Source organism: Corylus avellana, chromosome 7 (genome assembly GCF_965113065.1).
Source record: "Corylus avellana chromosome 7, dhCorAvel1.hap1.2, whole genome shotgun sequence".
Taxonomy (NCBI): domain Eukaryota; kingdom Viridiplantae; phylum Streptophyta; class Magnoliopsida; order Fagales; family Betulaceae; genus Corylus; species Corylus avellana.
In genome coordinates this window covers 27,362,144-27,385,159 of record NC_142496.1, presented here as the reverse complement: position 1 = coordinate 27,385,159, position 23,016 = coordinate 27,362,144, and the positions used below count along the sequence as shown (strand labels likewise).

At 34.6% G+C, this 23,016-nt stretch overlaps 2 protein-coding genes across 2 annotated transcripts; both read left to right on the top strand.

Annotated features, from left to right (window-relative positions):
- Positions 1-336: 336 nt before the first annotated feature.
- On the top strand, positions 337-10,165 carry LOC132185946 (calmodulin-like protein 12). Its single transcript, XM_059599764.2, has 3 exons — positions 337-742; positions 5,590-5,907; positions 9,694-10,165. The coding sequence occupies exons 1-3, from the start codon at positions 344-346 to the stop codon at positions 9,988-9,990; spliced, it is 1,014 nt and encodes a 337-aa protein (XP_059455747.2). The 5' UTR covers positions 337-343; the 3' UTR covers positions 9,991-10,165.
- A 3,784-nt stretch (positions 10,166-13,949) lies between these two features.
- On the top strand, positions 13,950-22,088 carry LOC148584741 (calcium-binding allergen Ole e 8-like). Its single transcript, XM_088518607.1, has 3 exons — positions 13,950-14,255; positions 21,320-21,402; positions 21,602-22,088. The coding sequence occupies exons 1-3, from the start codon at positions 13,999-14,001 to the stop codon at positions 21,886-21,888; spliced, it is 627 nt and encodes a 208-aa protein (XP_088374733.1). The 5' UTR covers positions 13,950-13,998; the 3' UTR covers positions 21,889-22,088.
- The last annotated feature ends 928 nt before the right edge of the window (positions 22,089-23,016 follow it).

Below are 23,016 nucleotides of genomic sequence, written 5' to 3'. Positions count from 1 at the left end.
TACAAAATACAAGTCGAACACACTCTAATTAAGTTTTAGACAAATTAGTTTTTAATGGGTAGTTCAATCAGTTGTGAACTACGCCTTATAAAGCGGATGTTACTAATTCGAATCTCTATTTTTTCTTCTCTTATATGAACATGTAAAAAAAAAAAAAGTTTTAGACCAATTAACTTCTATGAATAAAAAATAAAATAAACGCCCATTTCAAAAAAAATCAATGCCACAAATGAAACCTATATATATATATATATATATAAGAGAGAGAGTATCATAAAGCACATACAGACTATACAGTACATGTGCTTAACGTACAAGACATACTTGGAGGTCCCTCACAAAAATGGTTCGTCTACGTTTGTCGTCGCCGCCCCGGCACCCCGAATTGAAGCGTGCTGAGCTTCCCCCTCACAAAACGGTAATTGAAGAGTACACCGAATTGAAGCCTGCTGAGCTTCCCCCTCAAAAAACGGTAATTGAAACGTTCTCGTACACCACCGAATCTAAGAAAATACCCCCGACTGAAGAGGTGTTGCGGAATATCTTCAAAAAATTCGACGCTAATCGCGACGGCCGTCTCAGCAAGGAAGAGCTAACGGACGCTTTCCGATACCTCGGCTCTAGGACGCCCGGCTGGAGAGCCGGCCGTGCCCTCCGACATGTTGATGCCAACGGAGACGGATTCGTCAGCGAGGAGGAGCTGAGCGAGTTAGTGAAATACGCTAAGAAATATGGATATTCCGTTTAGCAAATAATACTTAATTATATAATAGTATATAGTGTCAGCTGATATATCATGCTAATTACTGCTCCTTTTGCGCAAGATCGAGGATGCAGTGCTTGTATGTGTGCGTTAGTTTTGTTACATATAAAAGAGGATGTTGTATTTACATGTTTTTGTTTGATCACTTGTTTTTGGCTGTATGTATTTGGTGGTTCATGCTCCGCAAATTTGGCCTTTTAGAGGTGGTCAAACCACTCCTACCTCGAGCCTTTGCGAGTAGCCAACCACCTCTCCCAGCCATTCATGTATGTAGGATGTAAGGAACGCATTTATATATTTATGCAGTGTGATTTAGTGGGTTGAAGCGAACGATATTAATAAGCAGCGGATAAATATTTTTAGATTTTAATTTTATTAATGATCTAAGAAATCTTTTTGACAAAACTAAATACTCTCTAGGCTTTGAAGGAAAATAAGAATAAACTCAACTTTAAGTATTCTCATTCAGAAACGGAGGGAAGGGGGGATCGGGGTAGGCCATGGTCCCCCCCAAAATAAGGAAAAAAAAAATTATAAGTTAAAAAAAAAAAAAAAAAAAAAAGTAAAGTAAAGTAAAGTTTTAAATTTAGTCATTTTGACCCTATTTTTAGATTTTTTGGCCATATCTAATAAAAACTTTTGGCACTATTCTTAATTTTTTTGGGTCATACACATTAAGTTTTTTTATTTGTTTTTATTTTTAGTTCTTACTTTCAAATGTCCATTTTTTTGGCCCTTACTTTCAAATGCTCACTTTTTTTTTTGGCCCAGTAGTCTTTATTTCATAAAAAACAATCAAATTAATTTTTTTTTTTTTAATAAAAGAAATTCTAAAGAACTGAAAAAAATAATAATAATAATAATAATAAATAAAAAAATTGGTTGGCCCCCTCCCATAAAATTTTCTGGCTCTGTCCCTGTTCTCTTTAATCAATATCAATAATAAACAACAACTGATTTTCTATGGAGGTTATAAGCATATATTTATAGTCTCAAACCCTAAACCTAATAAAATAACGAAATAAAGACTCCTAAAACTCTAACCCTAAGAAAATAACAACATATTGATTGTACAACCAGAGGCCTGGTGCGCATAAGTGTCTGAAAGTACCATCAATCACAGGCATGCGGGCACTCGATCACATTTCCAAGGGCTTTGCAATCTACATCATATATCCATTAATTTCCACTAGTATTATATATATATATATATATATATATATATATATATAAAGATTGTTAGATATAAGGATATCACAATAGAAAGATGGTACAGTTGAAACAATAATTGAAATTGGCCTGATAGAGACAGTGATCATTAAAAGATTCCAGTTCATCTTCCTGGAAAAGAAAAGGATATATCCTGATCATTTATTGGTGGATTTTGAGCAGAGTCACTCCCTCTTAGTACGAACCTCAGATGTTAAAGAGAGAGTCGGAGAATCCATAACGGGAGGAGTACAATATATTCTACCAAATGCTTTCATTTCCACTTGCTGATATGGGCCTGGAAGAAAGAATATAATCACATGCATATTGATAAAGTAGAAGAATTAAAACAATTCATTACAAATTGAGCTTCACCAAAATTTGTGGAGAAGAGATTGGTTTAGGAAGATATTCCACACATATCCATACGTGCTATGGAGGTCTTCAATGGTAACATTATTAATAAGAATATCTTCCTAAACCAATCTCTTCTATCTCCACAAATTTTGGTGAAGCTCAATTTGTAATGAATTGTTTTAATTCCTCTACTTTATCACATATATGCATGCCTCCTTAGTACTGCTACTAAGAATTTGAATCGTGGTCGAAAGTATTGTTCCTTTTCAGGAAATTGAAGGAGTCTTGTTTTCGAGTTAAGACTAAAATTACGGTTTGATATTTAAAGTCATAAGTTTTTTCAAAATGCATTCTCTTGCCTACGGTGCGAAAACGTGCGATAGAATATGAATTGAATAATTAAATTTATCTCTTTGTATAAGCTAATTAATCTTTTAGAAGCAAAGGTCTTAAATTCGAATAACCATGTCTTTATCAATTCACTCTCATTTTAATTAAATATTTCATATGTTGGCTTCACCTATTATGAATAAGTTTGAGTCTACAAGTGAATGAGAATGATAAACTATAAATTAAATGATTAAATTCATCTCTTCTTATAATTAACTTAAGCTTTTGAAATAAATAAGAATTTAATAGCGTGAATTTTCTTTTTATGATTTTAAACTGTTATTAAAAAAAAAAAAAAAAAATGTGCGCCCCAAACACAACAATTTCTGGTATTTTGTTTAAAATGCGCTTAGCATGTGAAATCACATGGCCGAACAAACTCAAAAGTCTTTTAGACCAATTAAGTTCTATGCATGAAGCACAAATAATATAAATGCCCACTTCAAAAAAATCAATGCCACAAATGAAACCTATATATATTCCTAGTATCATAAAGCACATACAGTAGCATGCATTACAAGAAATTACAAGAAATCTACTCATCAGGGACGACTGTGAAGTCGACGCTAATGCTTACCTATTAGCATCGACTTTTGAAAGTCGCCCTTAATAGGTGCGTATTAGCATCCACCTTGAAGTGGACGCTAATAGTCGACCCAAAAGATAAATATTAGCGTCCACTTTACAGTTGACACTAATAAGTCGACGCTAATATACTAGCGAGAATTATACTAGAGGCGGGAAAATTATTAGGGGCGACAAAAATAACTATTAGTGTCAACAGATGTCAACGCTGATAGTTTAGTATCAGCATCCACAAAATGTGGACGCTAATAGTCCTATATAACAATAAAAAATAAAAATTAACAGTCCACAATAGCGTTCACTTTGAAAGTAGACACTGATGTGGAGCATTAGCATCCACTCAAGTGGACGCTAAATCTCTTGTACAAAAATAAAAAAATAAAAAACAAATTAAAATAAAAGCTCAATAGCGTCCACTCAAAGTAGACGCTGATGATAGAGCATTAGTGGATGGTAAAATGCTTATACAAAAAAATAAATTAATTAAACTAAAAGCCCAATAGCGTCCACTTTGAGTGGACGTTGATGATATATTATTAGCGTCTACTTTGATAGTGGACGCTGATGATAGAGTATTAGCGTCCACTATAGTGGATGCTAAACCTCTTGCACAAAAATAAAAAAGTAAAAAACAGATTAAACTAAAAGCTCAATAGCGTCCACTTTGAGTGGACGCTGATAATATATCATTAGCGTCCACTTCGAAAGTGGACGCTGATAATTGAGCATTATTGTCTACTAGAGTGGACGCTAAAGTGCTTGTACAAAAATTAAAAAAAAAAAAAAAAAAAAACAAATTAAACTAAAAGCTCAAAGTGGACGCTGATAATATATTATTAGCGTTTACTCTAATAGTGGAGCATTAGCGTGCTTGTACAAAAATAAAAAAATAAAAAACAAATTAAATTAAAAGCTCAATAGCATCCACTCAAGAGTGGACATTGATGATATATCATAGCGTCTACTTTGATAGTGGACGCTGATGATAGAGCATTAGCTAGCGTCAAATTTAGTGGACGCTAATCCTCTTGTAAAAAATATAAAAAATAAAAAAATAAAAAAATAAAAAAATTAATACTCCTCCTTACCGTACACAAGAACATAAAAATCAGACAGTCTTAAAGTAACAAATAGATTGAAAGGAAAAATCATTGTGAGAGAACTTTTGCATAGAGGGTTTGTTTTTCCTCTCATCTCATACATATATAGGAGCTAGATTTCCTTCCATTATCACCCTATACAATGAAACCAATTCAATTTTATCAGAAAGAGTCGGAAAGGAAAATGGATAGTGATCATCATTTGATTTTCCAATGATAAAAGATCTTCCATGTTTCATTGAAGTTTATTACTCCATATCGTTATATATCATCACCTAATTCTCTATTGAGTTTTTTTTTTTTTTTCTCTTTTTTTTTTTTTTTTAATAGTTTTTAGGATTATAAAACATATCAAGCTGCTTGTAATAAACAACTTGCTTCCTAATACAGACGTGAGAAACCCACAAAGCATTGTCTTGGTGACGGCCGACAAAACACGAGTTAGAGCATGTTTGAGATTGCGTTTGAGAAATAGAGTTTTTAAGTCAAAAAGTGTTTTTGGGCAAAAATTTTATTTTTAAGCTTTTGGCAAAAATACGTTTTGACCATTTTTAGGCTTTTTGAACCCTTAAAAAAAATTTTAATTTTTTTACCAAACGAGTACTTTTTTCTTCAAACGGGCTTTTCTAGTGTTAAAAATATTTTTAGACCTCTCAAACGCAATCTCAAACAAGCCTTAGTGAGAGAAAATCTAAACATTGGCCACAACTTCCCTCCTCTCAAAAAAGCTTTTGCATCCACTTGAAAAAGACAAGACTGACGTTGCTGGCCTTTTCTTTTACAATATTTAGTGCTTTGTTTTGCATAATCTCTCTCTCTCTCTCTCTGAGTCTCTCTCTCTCTCTCTCCTTCTCCTTGGGACATTGGCATCCCCCTCACCAAATGTTATCTCTCTCTCTCTCTCTCTCTCCTACATACATATATTGGCATCCCCATACCTAGTCTCAAAAGCAATTTGTTTCTCCCATACAATTGCGTGCATTGTTTTTATTCTTTTGGGTGATATAAATCATAGAGATGGGTGTTCAAAGCTGTGCTTAACGCACAAGACACACTATCCGGTCAAGATAAGTTGGAATAATCTGATCGATCGATCCCCATGATAAAAAATGGTCTTTAACCAAAGACGAAGCATCTATATAATCCCCATGCTTGAACACTCTCAAAATCATACCCCAGTAAAAGTCTCTGAACCTGTTTAAGGCCATTGTGAGTTCCCATATACCCAGCTACCTTTTTGACAACATGGTTCGTGATTCTGTGCCTAAGAAAATACCCCCGACTGAAGAGGTGTTACGGGATATCTTCAAAAAATATGACGCTAATGGCGACGGCCGTCTCAGCAAGGCAGAGCTAAAGGACGCCTTTCGACAACTTGGCTCTCGGATGCCCGGCTGGAGAGCCGGCCGTGGCCTCCACCATGCTGATGGCAACGGAGACGGATTTGTCAGCGAGGAGGAGCTGAGCTCGCTCGTGAAATACGCTAAGAAACATGGATATTCCGTTTAGTAAATAATAATCTATATATATATGTACGTACACTTAATTATATAATAGTATATAGTGTCAGCTGATCATATATCATGTTAATTACTCCCCATATATGTTTCAGCTTCTTCTATGATGTAGAACCGAAAAGATGGCCTGCTCCTTTTGTACAAGATCGAGGATGCAGTGCTTCTATGTGTGCGTTAGTTTTGTTATATATATATATATATATATATATATATATATAAGAGGATGTTGTATTTACATGTTTTTGTTTGATCAATTGTTTTCGGCCGTACGTTATATTCTTCTTCTTGGTTGGTCCACTCGTGCTCGATCTATAATAATGCTTTTGATGGATGCAATAGAAAAAGGTTGCTATAATTAGATCGCTGTGGATATATCATGTATGCTATATATAATTAGACGGATGCTTAATTACCCTTTTGATTAAGGCAGACTACTTCTTTAATTACGTCCAGAAGGTTAAGGTGATTAATTAAACATGTTTTTAATATAATGGAGAAGCCTAATTACTTAGCGGTGAACATGAAAATTATCTTCCGAATGTAGGGGCCACATAAGAGATTAATGGCTGAAACCACTCGCACGTATATTTTCAAAAACCATAATTAGATGGACTAAGATCCTCTCGAATTAGAGGGAATCTCAAATTTTCTCCAATTGAAAATTTGGACCGTTCATTTTCATTCAATGGTACAAATTTGTTAACTAAAATAAATTATTAAAATATTATTTATATTTAAAAAATAAATCAAAATGAAAATAATAAAAAAATATTAAAAAAAAAATTAAAAAACATATTGGGTGGCCAGCCACCCCTGTTAACAGCCTAAGGGTAGCTTCGGCCACCCCTTAGCCCTTGGGGGTGATTCGGCCACCCCTAAGGGCCGCTTGGGGGTGGCCGAAGCCACCCCTTGGCTGTTAACAGGGGTGGCCAGCCACCACCTAGGGTGGCTATGTTTTTAAATTTTATTATTATTTTCATTTTGATTTATTTTTTAAATATAAATAATTATTTTTAGTGGACAAATCTAAACTGTTTGATGAAAATGAACGGTCCAAATCTTCAATTGGAGAAAATTTTGAGAACTCCTCTAATTCGAGGGGATCCAAGTCCTAATTAGATGCACCTCCGCTACCTATATATGTATTTTGTAAATCTTACCTTTCTATTTTTATAAGCTTTAGATTAGGACTATAAAAAATTAGTCTGCAGATGCAAGATTAGTTTTTGATGATGTAAAGTGAAGTCCACCGCATCCATGGTGAAAAATCATAATCAAAGAATTAGATCGATCGATGTGGCGTAGTATTCAAGTCTTCACTGTCAAGTAAGATAAAAGGAAAACAAACAAACCACCACATTCAAAGCGAATCCCCTACGATGGCCGCTACTTTGGAGTTGGGAATCAAAGCCATATATGATATGTTGGAGCGTTTTCAAGTACAAGAATTTGCTACCCAATGATTTTCTTGATAATCAAGCTGTGAAGGACTTCTTGTACTGTAATGAGGTTCTTGTAAAACAAAAATAATGTCCGAGGGTCTTCAGTTGAGGCCGAAGACTCTCTGATACTTAAGTTACTAGTGTCTTTATTTTTTAGTAAAAATAAAAATAAAAATTCGCCTCTAATTACCCATACCTCTATGTGTAATTGAAAAGATATGAGAGAGAGGCGTGCGTGCGAGAGGAAGAGAGATCCTCTGGAAAGAGAGGAGGTGTGAGAGAGAGACTTTAGGGAGGGATAAAAAAAAAGATCCCCTTCTCTTTATTTCTCTTATTTAAAAGTAATGTATACATATGTCATTAATTTAGTGAGTGATGTCATGTTTATCAGTTTATAAGCAAGTGTAAAATCAAATGGGCCCATTAGAACATATTTTATACCCCAACATAATATATACGAGAAGCTAGACAGAATCCTTAACAGGAAATGCATCGAAAAATTAGAAAAAAGTAGAAAGGACATTAATTAATTAATTATAAGGAAAAAGGTGATTCCTAATGATAAGTAAAAGTTCATCCTTATTTATTTGGTCACTAGTTCAAATTTTTTATTTCCCTTCCCGTATGTGAATATATAAAAATAAAAAATAAATAAAAAAAAGTCTTAGACCAATTAACTTCTATGAATAAAAAATAAAATAAATGCCCATTTCAAAAAAAGCAATGCCACAAATGAATCCTATATATATATATATATATATATATATATATATAGTATCATAAAGCACATACAGACAATACAGTACATGTGCTTAACGTACAAGACACACTATCCGGTCAAGATAAGTTGGAATAATCTGATCACCATAACTACTTTGGAGTTGGGACCCTAGTTTTTTTTCTTTTTCTTCTTCTTGAATAAGTAAGTTGTTATTTCCCCGAAAAAGAAGTTGGCCATACTAGGTAACCGGCCGGCCGGCCAGATTAAGATCAACATGTTTAACTCCAAATTTAAAGGAATATCAATCTGCAGTACGATCTCTAATAATATATATCCTATTCTCTGAACAATATTGTTGGGTTTTATTTGTATTATATTCTGTCGCATGATGCGAGATTCCCACATTCAAAGCCTTACGAGAAGACAGAATCCATAACAGGAAATGCATCGAAAAATTAGTAGAAAGGACGTTAAGGAAAAAGGTCATTCCTAGTGATCAGTAAAAGTTCATCCTTATCTATTTGGTCAAGGGTCCTAAATGTTTGGATCACTTTGCAGGTGCTACGTACATTTATATGATACGATGTCTTCTACAATTAGATTAACCAATATTATGTACATCGTATCATCAACAGGCTTTTAGTTATAAAATATTAATTAAATTATGTATTTTTTATTAACTTTAAAAATAAGTACCGTTGATTTCACATGATGATATCAAGGTCAAAAGGTTCAAGTTCAAATTATATCATTGTCATTCATTTTTCATTTCAATTAGAATATTTGATATAACATGTTGCACTTAACTGATTAAAAAATAGTTTGACCTCACATGTAAGAAAAATATAAAAAAAATATTAAAGCAACCAATTAAGTGGTTAATTAATAAGAGTAATACTATGTATTATATATGTATATACCACACCACTATCTCACAACTATCTCATCATACTATGTGACATTGCAAATTTACTAATTTTTTTTTTCTCTTCTTTTAACAAATAAGAGATCTAAGATCGAAATATATAGTAGTGGGATAGTGATGTACTCATTTAACAATATATATATATACTCTGAAAGTTTCTCTGATTACATGCTCAATCCTTATTCCATTTTCTTAGCGTGCGTACTCATCCTTTTAAATGCATATAGTTAACGTATCAATTTTTTTTTTTTTTTCCTTTTCCTGTTCTCTTGGAGAAGAACACAACATAAAGGATTTTAATTTTAAAAAATGTACGATCTTGTCGTTTACGTTTAGAGTTCTTAATTAGTGTGATTGAAGAAAAAGTACTTGATTTAATTAATAACACGAAAATTAACCCACAAGATCAGAACATATATATATCAAGTTGCACTGGATCACATAATGAGACGTTTCAGACACATGCAAGGTATTTTTCCCTTTCTTTTTTTTTTTTGTTGTCTTTCTGTGGGATCGAGAGCTATGGACCTTAACTTGAAGATAAGTTGGAATAATAAATTGCATGTGTAGGGAAACAGATCGTACGTAGGGATCTCTGTCTATATAAACCCGAGGCTTTCAATGCTTGAAAATCACACCAGAATAGAGTCTTAAAAAACCTAGCTAGCTGTATACGGTACGTAGTTGCCTGCACATTTTGAGACCATGGCTCAAGCATGTGCAGTGAAGGGCGCCAAATGCACGGTGCTTAATGAAGAAAAGTTGAAGCAAGTTTTCAAGGAACACGATAAGAATAATGATGGTCTCCTCAGCAAGGCAGAGCTAAAGACTGCCTTCAACAGCCTCGGCTCTATTATCCCCAGCATTCCGGCCTTCATTGGGCTCTTCCTTGCAGATTCCAATGGAGACGGATTCGTAGGTGAGGATGAGCTCAACGCTCTAGCCAAGTTTGCTTCCAAAGTGGGATATACCGTTAAGTAGAAATCCCTACGCACCTACTTATATATAATAAAGGTCTAAATTATTAATATGTAATAATTATAATAATAAAGGTGCTATGTAATTGCAAGTCTCTCGTTCTTCTACCCTTCATCTACGTTGAACCGAGAAGTACTGGATAGTCCTTTGGCAATGTTAAATGGCATCGTTAATTGTACGTACGTGTTATTTCTTGCTTTCTTTTTCTTTAATTTTCTTCTTTTTGCATGTGCACAGACAGGGATGGAACTAGATAGGATTTCAGATGTGGGGAGATCATGAAGTTATATATATATATATATATATATATATATATATATATATATATATACAGGATAAAAATTTGACTTAAAAAGAATTATATGACTATTTAAAAAAAATTAAAAAACAAATGGGAAACATTTTGAGGCATAAATCTTCAAAGCAGGCAAAACCCGCATATGGCTGAACAAACTCAAAGTCTTAGACCAATATTTAACTCTATGAATGAATCATAAATAATATAAATGCCCACTTCAAAAAAAATCAATACCACAAATGAAACCTATATATATATAGTATCATAAAGCACATACAGTAGCATGCTTAAGACACAGTACTATCCGGTCAAGATAAGTTGGAATAATCTGATCCCCATAATAAAAAATGGTCTTTAACGAAAGACGAAGCATCTATATAATCCCCATGCTTGAACACTCTCAAAATCATACCAGTAAAAGTCTCTGAACCTGTTTAAGGTCATTGTGAGTTCCCATATACCCAGCTACCTTTTTGATAACATGGTTCGTATTTCTATGGTTAAGAAAATACCCCCCACTGAAGAGGTGTTACGGGAAATCTTCAAAAAATACGCTAATGGCGACGGCTGTCTCAGCAAGGCAGAGCTAAAGGACGCCTTCCGACACCTCGGCTCTCGTATGCCCGGCTGGAGAGCCAGCCGTGGCCTCCACCATGCTGATGTCAACGGAGACGGATTTGTCAGCGAGGAGGAGCTGAGCGAGCTCGTGAAATACGCTAAGAAACATGGATATTCCGTTTAGTAAATAATAATCTATATATATGTACGTACACTTAATTATATAATAGCATATAGTGTCAGCTGATCATATATCATGTTAATTACTCCATATATGTTTCAGCTTCTTCTATGATGTAGAACCGAAAAGATGGCCTGCTCCTTTTGTACAAGATCGAGGAGGCAGTGCTTGTATGTGTGCGTTAGTTTTGTTATATATATATATATATATATATATATAAGAGGATGTTGTATTTACATGTTTTTGTTTGATCACTTGTTTTCAGCCGTACGTTATATTCTTCTTCTTGGTTGGTCCAGTACTCGTGCTCGATCTATAATAATGCTTTTGATTGATGCAATAGAAAAAGGCTGCTATAATAAGATCGCTGTGGATATATCATATACGCTATATATAATTAGACGAATGCTTAATTACCCTTTTGATTAAGGTAGACTACTTCTTTAATTTAATTACATCCAGAAGGTTAAGGTGATTAATTAAACATGTTTTTAATATAATGGAGAAGCCTAATTACTTAGCGGTGAACATGAAAATTATCTTCCAATTGTAGGGGCCACATAAGAGATTAATGGTTGAAACCACTTGCGCGTATATTTTTAAAAACTATAATTAGATGGATTAGGATCCCCTCGAATTAGAGTTAATCTCAAATTTTCTCCAATTAGAGATCTGGATCGTTCATTTTCATTCAACGGTCCAAATTTGTTAACTAAAATAAATGATTAAAATATTATTTATATTTAAAAAATAAATCAAAATGAAAATAATTAAAAAATTAAATAACATATGGGCTGGCCAGCCACCCCTGTTAACAGCCTAGGGGTGGCTTCGGCCACCCCTTAGCCCTTGAGGGTGGTCCGGCAAACCTCAAGGGCCAAAAAAAATTAATTTTTTTTTGGCTTTGGATCTTGGGGGTGGCCGAAACCACGCCTTGGCTATTAACAGGGGTGGCCGGCCAGCCACTCCATATGTTTTTAATTTTTTTTATTATTTTCATTTTGATTTATTTTTTAAATATAAATAATATTTGAATAATTATTTTTAGTGGACAAATCTAGACCATTGGATAAAAATGAATGGTCCAGATCTTCGATCGGCGAAAATTTGAGATCCCCTCTAATTCGAGGGGATCCTATCCTAATTAGATGCACCTCCGCTATATATATATATATATATATATATATATATATATATATATATATATATATATATATGGTGTATTTCGTAAATCTTACGCACCTTTCTATCTATGTGGCGTACTATTCAAGTCTTCACTGTCAAGAAAGATAAAAGGAAAACAAACAAACAAACTACCACATTCAAAGCGAATCCCCTACAATGGCCACTACTTTGGAGTTGGGAATCAAAGCCATACATGAAATGTTGGAGCATTTTTAAGTACAAGAATTTGTTATCCAGTAATTTTCTTGTTGGCCAAGCTGTGGAGGACTTTTTGTACTGTAATGAGGTTCCTGTAAAACAAAAATAATGTCAGAAAATCTTCGGTTGAGGTCAAAGACTTTTCGATACTTAAGTTACTAGTGTCTTTATTTTTTAGTAAAAAAGGATAATAAAAATCCGTCTCTAATTACTCATAAGTCTATGTATACGTAATTAAAAGAGATATAAGAGAGACAAGCGTGTGTATGAGAGGAAGAGAGATCCTCCGGACAGAGAGGAGGCATGAGAGAGAGACTCTAGAGAGGGATTAAAAAAAAAAGATTCCCTTCTTCTTATTTCTCTTATTTAAAAGTGATGTGTACATATGTCATTAAGTTAGTGGGTGGTGACATGTTTGTAAATAAGTGTAAAATAAATTGGGCCCATTAGAAGATATTTTCGCCCCCAACAGGTTAGACAGAATCCTTAACAGGAAATGCATCGAGAAATTAGAAAAAAGTAGAAAGGACATTAATTAATTATAAGGAAAAAAGTGATTCCTAATGATAAGTAAAAGTTCATCCTTATCTATTTTGGTCAAGGGTCCTAAATGTTTGGACCAGTTTGCAGATGCTACATTTATATGATGCGATATGTGTTTTAGCGATTAGATTATTATTATTATTATTATTATTATTATTTAATTTTTTATCAACTTTGAAAATAAGTAATGATCTAATATAATATTAAAGCTAAATTTTTTATTTTTATTTTTGTAAGAAAAGCTAAAATTTTTTAGTAAGAACTATGTCTTTCTTATTCATTTTTCATTCCAATTAAAATATTTAGCATAGTGTGTAAAAGGATAGTTTAAGCGTGAAAATATAATTAGAATATTAATTAAAGATTAAGCAACATGTTTAAAATCATACGTTTTCATTTATTTATTTTTTTAAAAAAAAAAATGCATTCTCTTGCTTATTTGCATGTGTGAAAACAGTACAATCTTTTTATGTTTTTTAATTGCACTCCAAATGAAACAATTTTTGCTATTTTGTTTAAGAATGCTTGCTTAATTATTAGCATAAGAAATACGAGCCGAACACACTCTAATTAAGTCTTAGACCAATTAGTCTCTAAGGGATAGTGCAATCGACTGTGAACCACCCTCATAAATCGAAGGTCACAACTTCGTATTTTCTCTCCCATTTTTCTTGTAAGGACATGTCAAAAAAAAAAAATCTTAGACCAATTAACTTCTATGAATAAAAAATAAAATAAATGCCCATTTCAAAAAAAAAAAAGCAGTGCCCCAAATGAAACCTATATATATATATAAGAGAGAGAGAGAGTATCATAAAGCACATACAGACTATACAGTACATGTGCTTAACGTACAAGACACACTATCCGGTCAACATAAGTAGGAATAATCTGATAATCTGATCCCCATAATAAAAAAATGGCCTTTAACCAAAGACTAAGCGTCTATATAATCCCCATGCATGCTTGAATACCCTAAAATCATACCGGCCGGTAAAAAGGCTCTAAACACCTGTACGTTTAAGGTCATAATTGTGAGTTGCCACCCATGGTTCGTATTTTCAAGCAAGTGCCCCCCACTGAAGAAGTGTTACGGGATATCTTAAAAAAATATGATGCTAATGGCGACGGCCGTCTCAGCAGGGCAGAGCTAACTGAAGCCTTCCGGTACCTCGGCTCTCATAACCCCAGCTGGAGAGCCGGCCGGAGCCTTCGCCATGCCGACGCCAACGGAGACGGATTCGTCAGCGAGGAGGAGCTGAGCGAGTTCGTGAAATACGCTAGGAAACATGGATATGCCGTTTAGTAAATACTATATATATATATATATCATGTAACTCCAAGTTTCATATATATATATATATATCATGTAACTCCAAGTTTCAGCTTCTTCTATGATATTGTAGAACCAATTAAAAAGGCGGCCTGCTCCTTCCTTATGCACAAGATCGAGGATGCAGTGCTTGTATGTGTTAGCTAGTTTTGTTATATATATATATATATATATATATATATATATATATATATAAAAGGATGTTGTATTTACATGTTTTTGGCTCCACTCGTGCTCGATCTATAATGCTTTAAATTTGATGGATGCATTGATTACAAAAAGGTTGCATTGTTAATCTATTCAAGCTTGAAATTGCTGTGGAAATTTACTCACCTTGATTAAGGTAGACTACTTGTTTACATCCACTATCCAGAAGGTAATTAAGGTGAGTAAACATATATGTTTTGCATATAATGGGGAAGCCTAGCTAATTAATTAGCGGTGAACATGAAAATTATCTTCCGATTGCAGGGACCACATAAGAGATTAATTCATGGCTGAAACCACTTGCGTATATATATATATTTAAAAAAGACCATAATTAGTCTCCACATGCAAGATTAGTTTTTGATGATGTATTTCGTATATAAAGTTATACTGAAGTCCACCGCATCCATGGTGAAAAATCATATGGGAAGAATTAGATCGATGATGCGGCGGACTATTCAAGTGATCTTGACTGTCAACTAATTAGATAATTAAAAGGAAAAACAAAAAAATTCACCACATTCAAAGCGAGTACCCTACAATGGCCACTACTTTGGAGTTGGGACCCTAGTTTTTTTCTTTTTCTTTTTCTTGAATAAGTAAGTTGTTATTTCCCCGAAAAAGGAGTTGGCCATACTAGGTTACCGGTCGGCCGGCCAGATTAAGATCAACATGTTTAACTCCAAATTTAAAGGAATATCAATCTGCAGTACGATCTCTAATAATATATATCCTATTCTCCCAACAATATTGTTGGGTTTTATTTGTATTATATTCTGTCGCATGATGCGAGATTCCCACATTCAAAGCCTTACGAGAAGACAGAATCCATAACAGGAAATGCATCGAAAAATTAGTAGAAAGGACGTTAAGGAAAAAGGTGATTCCTAGTGATCAGTAAAAGTTCATCCTTATCTATTTGCTCAAGGGTCCTAAATGTTTGGACCACTTTGCAGATGCTATATGATGTCTTTTTTAGTTAGATTTACCAATATGTACATCGTATTATCTTACTGCTAAAATATTAATTAAATTATATATTTTTTATTACCTTTAAAAATAAGTATGGTTGATGATATATATGGGATCCGGAGGACTCTAGTTAATGGCCAGGGGCATCTTCATGCCACGTGTCCTATCTATTTAAATATAATAAAATATTATTTTTTATTTTAAAAATAAATAAAAAGTTAAAATTATATATATATATATATATATAGCCCTTGGGGCTGCCAAACTACTCCCAAGGGCCACCGTTTGGCCTGTTCGGCCACCCATTGGGGCTAGTTGGGGGTGGCTCCATGGCCCTTGGGGGTGGATTGGACCACTTCCAAGGGCAACCATTCGGCCTGGGGTAGCCGTTCGGGCCGGTTGGGGGTAGCTAAAACCAGCCCCATGGCCCTTGGGGGTGGATCGGCCACCTCCAAGGGCCAAACAAAATTTTATTTTATTTTATATGGTCCTTGGGAGTGGTTGGACCACCCCTCAAGGCCACTGTTTGGCCTGGGGGTGGCTAAACCCCTTGGAGCCGTTTCGGGGTCGCCGAAGCCACCCCCATGGCCCTTGGGGGTGGATCGGCCACTCCCAATGGCCAAACCCATTTTTTTCAAAACCCATGAGAATGGCCAATCCACCCACAAGGGCCATGGGGGTGGCCAAAACCGGCCCCAAGGGGTGACCAAACGGCCACCCCCAGGCCAAACGGTGGCCCTTGAGGGTGGTCCGGCCACCCCAAGGGCCATATAAAAAAAAATGTTTGGCGCTTGAGGGAGGATTGCGGTGGCCGATCCACCCCCAAAGGTCATGGGGGTGGCCGAACCAACCGGCCCCTCGGCCACCCCGAGCCAAACAATGGCCCTTGGGGGTGGTCCGGCCACCTCCAAGGGCCATATAAAAAATTAAAAAAATAAATAAAAATTATTATATTATTTTAGTTTTTATTTATTTTTAAAATGAAAAATAATATTTATTATATTTAAATGGGTGAGACACGTGGCATGAGGATGACCCTAAGATTTTTCCTAAGGTCATCTTGGTCATTAACGGGAGAGGATCCTTGTCCATCTATATCAAGGTCAAGAGGTTTAAGTTCAAATTATATCATTGTCATTCATTTTTCATTTCAATTAGAAAATTTTATATAACATGTTGGACTTTACTGATTAAAAAATAGTTTAAAATATTAAAGCAATCAATTAAGTGGTTATTTAATAAGAGTAATACCATGTATTAATATTGTATATACCACACCACTATCTCACAATTATCTCATCATATTAATTATGTGACATTGCAAATTTACTAATTTTTCTTTTCTTTTCTTTTAACAAATACGAGATCTAAGAGTAGATTAACATAGTGAAATAGTAGTAGGATAGTGATGTACTCATTTAACTATACTCATTTAACAATATATAGGTTTGAATATATATATATATATATATATATATATATATATATATATATATATGTGTGCGCGCGCGCGCTTCAATTCATACTCAGAAATTTTTTCTGATTACGTGCTCAATCCTTATTCCATTTTCTTAGCGTGCGTACGTACTCATCCTTTTGCATGCATATAACGCACCATTCGTATTGGCATTCAATTTTTTTTTTTTTTTTTCCTTTTCCTGTTCTCTTGGAGAAGAACACAACATAAAGGATTTTAATTTGAAAAAATGTACGATCTTGTCGTTTACGTTTAGAGTTCTTAGTGTGATTGAAGAAAAAGTACTTGATTTAATTAATAACAAGAAAATTAACCCACAAGATCAGAACATATATATATCAAGTTGCACAGGATCACATAATGGGACGTTTCAGACACATGCAAGGTATTTTTCCTTCTTTCTTTTTTTTTTGTCTTTCTGTGGGATCGTGAGCTATGGACGGATGGACCTCAACTTGAAGATAAGTTGGAATAATAAATTGCATGTGTAGGGAAACAGATCGTAGGGATCGCGGTCTATATAAATCCGAGGCTTTTAATGCTTGAAAATCACACCAGAAAAGATCGAGTCTTAAAAAGCCTAGCTAGCAGTATACGGTACGTAGTTGCCTGCACATTTTGAGAACATGTCTCAAGCATGTGAAGTACTGAAGGGCGCCCAATGCACGGTGCTTAATGAAGAAAAGTTGAAGAAAATTTTCAAGGAACACGATAAGAATAATGATGGTCTCCTCAGCAAGGCAGAGCTAAAGGCTGCCTTCAACAGCCTCGGCTCTATTATCCCCAGCATCCCGGCCTTCATTAATTGGGCTCTTCCTTGCTGATTCCAATGGAGACGGATTCGTCGGTGAGGATGAGCTCAACGCTCTAGCCAATTATGCTTCCAAAGTGGGATATACCGTTAAGTAGAAATCCCTACGCATGCACGTACTTATGATATATAATAAAGGTCTAAATTATTAATATGTAATAATTATAATAATAAAGGTGATATGTAATTGCAAGTCTCTAGTTCTTCTACCTTTCACCTACGTAGAACCGATCGAGAAGAGGCTAGCTAGTCCTTTGGCAATGTTAAATCGCATCGTTAATTGTATGTGTTATTTCTTGCTTTCTTTTTCTTTAATTTTCTTCTTTTTGCATGTGCACAGGCAGGGATGGAACTAGATAGGATTTCAGATGTGGGGAGATCATGAAGTTATATATATATATATATATATATATATATATATATATATATATAGGATACAAATTTGACTTTAAAAGAATTATATGAATATTTAAAAAAAAAAAAAAAAATGGGAAACATTTTGAGGCATAAATCTTCAAAGCAGGCAAAACCCGCATTTTAGGGTTAAAGTACTAACATATATATTCCTAAAGTACTGATTCAAAAGGTTCTGAGCCAAAATGATTGTCTCCAATCCTCCTTCCACTAATAAAAACTCCCAACAATGTCACTAATTAAGTACAATCCGAAGACAATTAGCCAACACCTTATTAATGCACTTTTTGTAGATCATATTACAGCAAGATATAAGCCTAAAGTCTTTCGTATGGGAAGGGTTAGGAGCCTTCAGAATCAAGGCTATGACAATATATATAATTAGCCTCGCTCTCTAAGCAACCTACGTACCCAATCCAAAAAAAGACTCCCAACCAACTATATGTATATATGTTCCAAGACTTCTTAAAGAAGTGGGCATTAATTAAAACCATCTGGACTAGGAGTTCTATTGCTCTAGCTTTAAAGAGAACAATACAAATTTAATTTCCTCCTCAAAGACGTCCTTTAACTCTTAACAATTCTGAAGCAAAAGGTAGTGATCGATCATGGTTAGGGCTGTTAAGTGAGCGAAGCGTCTCGCGAGCAAGCTCGGGCTCGGCTCGTGTTCGACTCGAATATTAAATGAAACACTTCATGAACACAAATCCTGGCTCGAATATTAAACGAAACAAGCTCGGCTCGACTCGGCTAAGCTCGTGAACAGCTCGTATAAGCTCGAGTGTGTGTGTATATATATATAAACTAAGTAATAGATAATTAATTATAAATCTCATAATTATTAAAACCTTAAAATTGCATTTATATTTAAGCGTTAGAGAATGAAAAATTCTAGACCCTTCGTGATGAAAGAGAGAGAGAGCAATCATTAAAAAAACCTCGATTCAATTAGAGCAGATCCAAACGAAATGAAAAAGAATCAAGCAGAAACTATTGAGGGAGATTGCGAAAAGCATAAACTATTGATGAATCAAACAGACCCAAACACTATCACTACATATCTGGTGAGTGAGAGTGAGAGAGTGGGAAATGAGAGTTCAGGTGGAAGATCCGTTGTGACTGGTGAGGGGGATTGAGAGAGAGACGTTAAAAAAATATTTTTTTTGTAGGGTGCGTTGTCCCAATGCAGTCTGAATGCAACTTGTTAACTTGTCCCACATTGTTAAGAAAACATCAATCTCAAAGTTTGCTTATATATAAAATGATGTATATCCTCTCTTTTTGAAACCAAATCCCTTACTGTATTGACTCAGGCTCCATACTCGACTAGCCAGGCTAAGCAAATACTCATATGCAAACTAACTTTTTAAGCCGTTTAAGAGTACTTGAAGTTAAAAAAAAAATTTAAAACAAAAACATTAAATATAAGAGCCAGCTCGACTTATTATTAGCTCGAGCTCGATTTTTTTGACTCGCCCTTGAGCTCGAGCTCGAGCTCGAGCTCGAGTAAAATTTAAACGAGCCAAGCTTGAACAAGGGAAGCTCGCTCAAGCTCGGCTCGTTTACACCCCTAATCATGGTCACCTAAAAAAAAAAAAAAAAAAAAGAGAAGAAAAGAAAAGAAGACTTTTTTCCGCCATGCTAAGATCTCCATACTCAACAATAATAAGCTCCACCTAAATATGACAAGAATATAATTAAAGGGTCAGCCCTTGGGGTGGATTCGGCCACCCCAGCCACCCCCAAGGGCCAAATCTTTTTATTTATTTATTTATTTTTTTTGATTTGGCCCTTAGGGGTGGCCAGACCACCCACCCCCAAGGGCCACCCCAAACCCCTAGCCCCAACTGGGGTGGTCCGGCCACCCCCAATGGAGTGGTCAACAACCCCTTAATTTTTTATTATTTTATTTTTTAATTAAATTTAAAATATATATAATCAAAATCTTTTTTCATTTTTTTTCTCATATTAAAAGCTTGTAAAAGTAAGTCAACTTTAAGATTCAATCTTGACCGTTGATTAAACTATAGCATACATGCTGTTATTAAAATAACATGTAAGCCCGATCCATAAAAAGCTACTCATGTCTTAATGCATAAGGAATACAACTATACATACCGCACTCACTCATGCTAATTCATATAAAGTAATACTTTTTTTTTTTTTACTCATTTGACATATTCAACATGTTGAGGACAAATGGGGGCTCACACTACTTACCCCGTGACAAGGACCCGAAAAAAATATCGGCCTACACGTGAGAAAGGGTGTCGAGAAATAGTAACACATTGCCTGTGAACAAGATCTTGAGCATGTTGATAAGGAATGAACAACTCTTTCTTATTGAACCGATTTTATGAGATAAGTTAGATCCACAAATTTTCTCATAAAGGACATTAAGGAAAAAGGTGATTCCTATTCGGTCTTCACCTTTTTCCTCCTTATCTATTTCGCTAATGGGTGCTAAATGTTTGGACCACTTTGCAGATGCTACAATATTTATATGATGTGATGATTTGAACAAATTTTATTTATTTTTTCACACGCGATGTTTTTAACAATTAGGTTTATTCAATTTGTATATTTGAATTTCTTGTTTACTTTTCATTTGGATAAATTGTACTTCTCACATAATGTAGAAAAAAGAAAAGATATATAGTTCTACTTCTGTACTTCTTGAATTGCATCGATCCCAACTTTACCATCACTGGGCGTGCAATTATAATGAAAGTTTCAATGCTTTTATACTCAGAAAAGTTTTCGTGCAATTATTATTATTATTATTATTTTCCTCTTCCTGCTCTCTTGGGGAAAAACACAATATTGGTATACAAAACATGTATGTTAAAATATAAATCAAATAATTAAGTTAATTATGTTATATTAACTTAAATTTTAGAACAAATAATGATTATTTAATATGATATTAGAGCAAAAATTTTGAATTTAAACATTATCTATGCCTTGGATCTTACCATTAAGTAAGAAAGAGTTTAAGTTTAAACTCATACATGATGGGAGTATTAAAATATAAATTAAATAATTAAATTAATCTAATTTAACAAACTATAAAGAATTTTAATGAAAAAAAAAAAATGTACGATCTTGTCGTATATAAATTAAATAATTAAACGTACGTTTGGAATGGTTATTAGTATTAATAACACAAAAACCCAGAAGATCAGAAAATATCAAGTTGCACATGATCACATAATCAGACGCTTCAGACACAAGCAAGGTATCTTTCTTTTTTCGTGTTTTGGTGGGATCCCCGTTGGAATAAATTGCATGCATGCAACTGTAGGGAAACAGTAGTTACGACTTACAAGGTCTATATAAACAGGTTTTGAAAGCTTAAAAATCACACCATAAAAGACTGTATTATAGGTACGGCAGTTGCCACCGGCCGGCCATCTGATCCGCTAGTCCCGTTTGAGTCTTTGACAACATGGTTCGTGCGATATTTACGAGTAAGGGCATGCCAGGTATGCTTAATGAGGAGCAGTTGAGGGAAATTTTCAGGCAAAACGATGTCAATCGTGACGGTCTTCTGAGCAAGGCAGAGCTAAAGAGTGCCTTCAAAAGCCTCGGCGCCCTTATCCCTAGCCTTCGAGCCTTCCTCGGGCTCCGCCAAGCCGATGCCAACGGAGACGGTTACATCAATGAGGAGGAGCTCAACGGCCTCGTCAAATATGCTTCGCAATTGGGATATACCGTTAAGTAGAAATCCGTACGTACGTTCCTATGAATTACAATAATAAAGGTCGAGCGATCGATGTATATGTAATTAATAATAATATGTGTGCTATATATGTAATATTTGCAAGCTTCTGGTTCTTCTAGAACCGGGAAGAGGCTAGCTAGCTAGTGCTTTGGCAATGTTATCGACTACTTAAATCGCAGATCGATCGGTTGTATGTGTTATTAATTTCGTGCTTTCTTTTCTTTTCGTTGTCTCATGCATGTCTACTGATTGTACGTGAAGGTCACCTAACACTTTTGTTTTTCTTTTGTTTTGTTTTTTTTTTTTTTTTTGGGCCATGCTGAGATCTCCATACTCAACAATAATAACCTCCATCTGAATATGACAAGAATATAATTAAAGGGTCGAGCAGAGAAGTTGCCTCTAAATAATCTCTAAATTTCCTTTAATTAGCCCGAGCCACTCTACAATTAATCTCATAAAATTGTAATTTGTTCCAACTCTTAATTTGTCTAAGGAATACAGCTATACATACCACACCCGCTCATGCTAATTCGTATAAAGTAATACTATTTTTCATACTTATGCATTTGTCATATTTATGTTACACTGACTAACACATCGTTAGTCCACCAAATGGTTCGCGCATGTTGAAAAATGATAATTAATTAATATAATTAGATGTGTTGCACTTTTCAAGTCTTGACCGACAACTAAAATAAAAGGGAAAAAAAAATCATAAAAAATCACCTACTTTAATTATCAACTCAGGAGTTGGGTCCCTAGTTATTCCCCGAAAAAGGAGTTGGCAACTAGCTTAATTAGGATCAACATGTTCACTCCAAATTTGAAGGAATATCTAAGACTACACTCCATAATAACCTATTCTCCGACCTGCCAATTAACATGAAGAATAATAAAGAAAAAAGCAATAAATTAAAGTTGATCTTTTCAACCCAATATTGTTGGTTTTGTACTTTATTCTCTCAAAATTCCCATGATCCAAAGTCTATGCGAGAAGACAGAATCCTTAACCGGAAAAGCATCGAAAAATTAGAAGTGGAAAGGCCGTTAAGGAAAAAGGTTATTCCTAGTCAGTCTTCAACTTTTCGTTCCTCCTTATCTATTTGGCTAATGGGTGCTAAATGT

Coding starts and splice junctions, on each gene's coding strand:
- LOC132185946 (XM_059599764.2), top strand. CDS start 344: ATGGTTCGTCTACGTTTGTCGTCGCCGCCCCGGCACCCCGAATTGAAG. Junction 743..5,589: donor CTAAGAAATATGGATATTCC/GTTTAGCAAATA, acceptor CCCCAGTAAAAG/TCTCTGAACCTGTTTAAGGC. Junction 5,908..9,693: donor CTAAGAAACATGGATATTCC/GTTTAGTAAATA, acceptor TACGGTACGTAG/TTGCCTGCACATTTTGAGAC.
- LOC148584741 (XM_088518607.1), top strand. CDS start 13,999: ATGGTTCGTATTTTCAAGCAAGTGCCCCCCACTGAAGAAGTGTTACGG. Junction 14,256..21,319: donor AAACATGGATATGCCGTTTA/GTAAATACTATA, acceptor AATGGTTATTAG/TATTAATAACACAAAAACCC. Junction 21,403..21,601: donor ACGCTTCAGACACAAGCAAG/GTATCTTTCTTT, acceptor GTCCCGTTTGAG/TCTTTGACAACATGGTTCGT.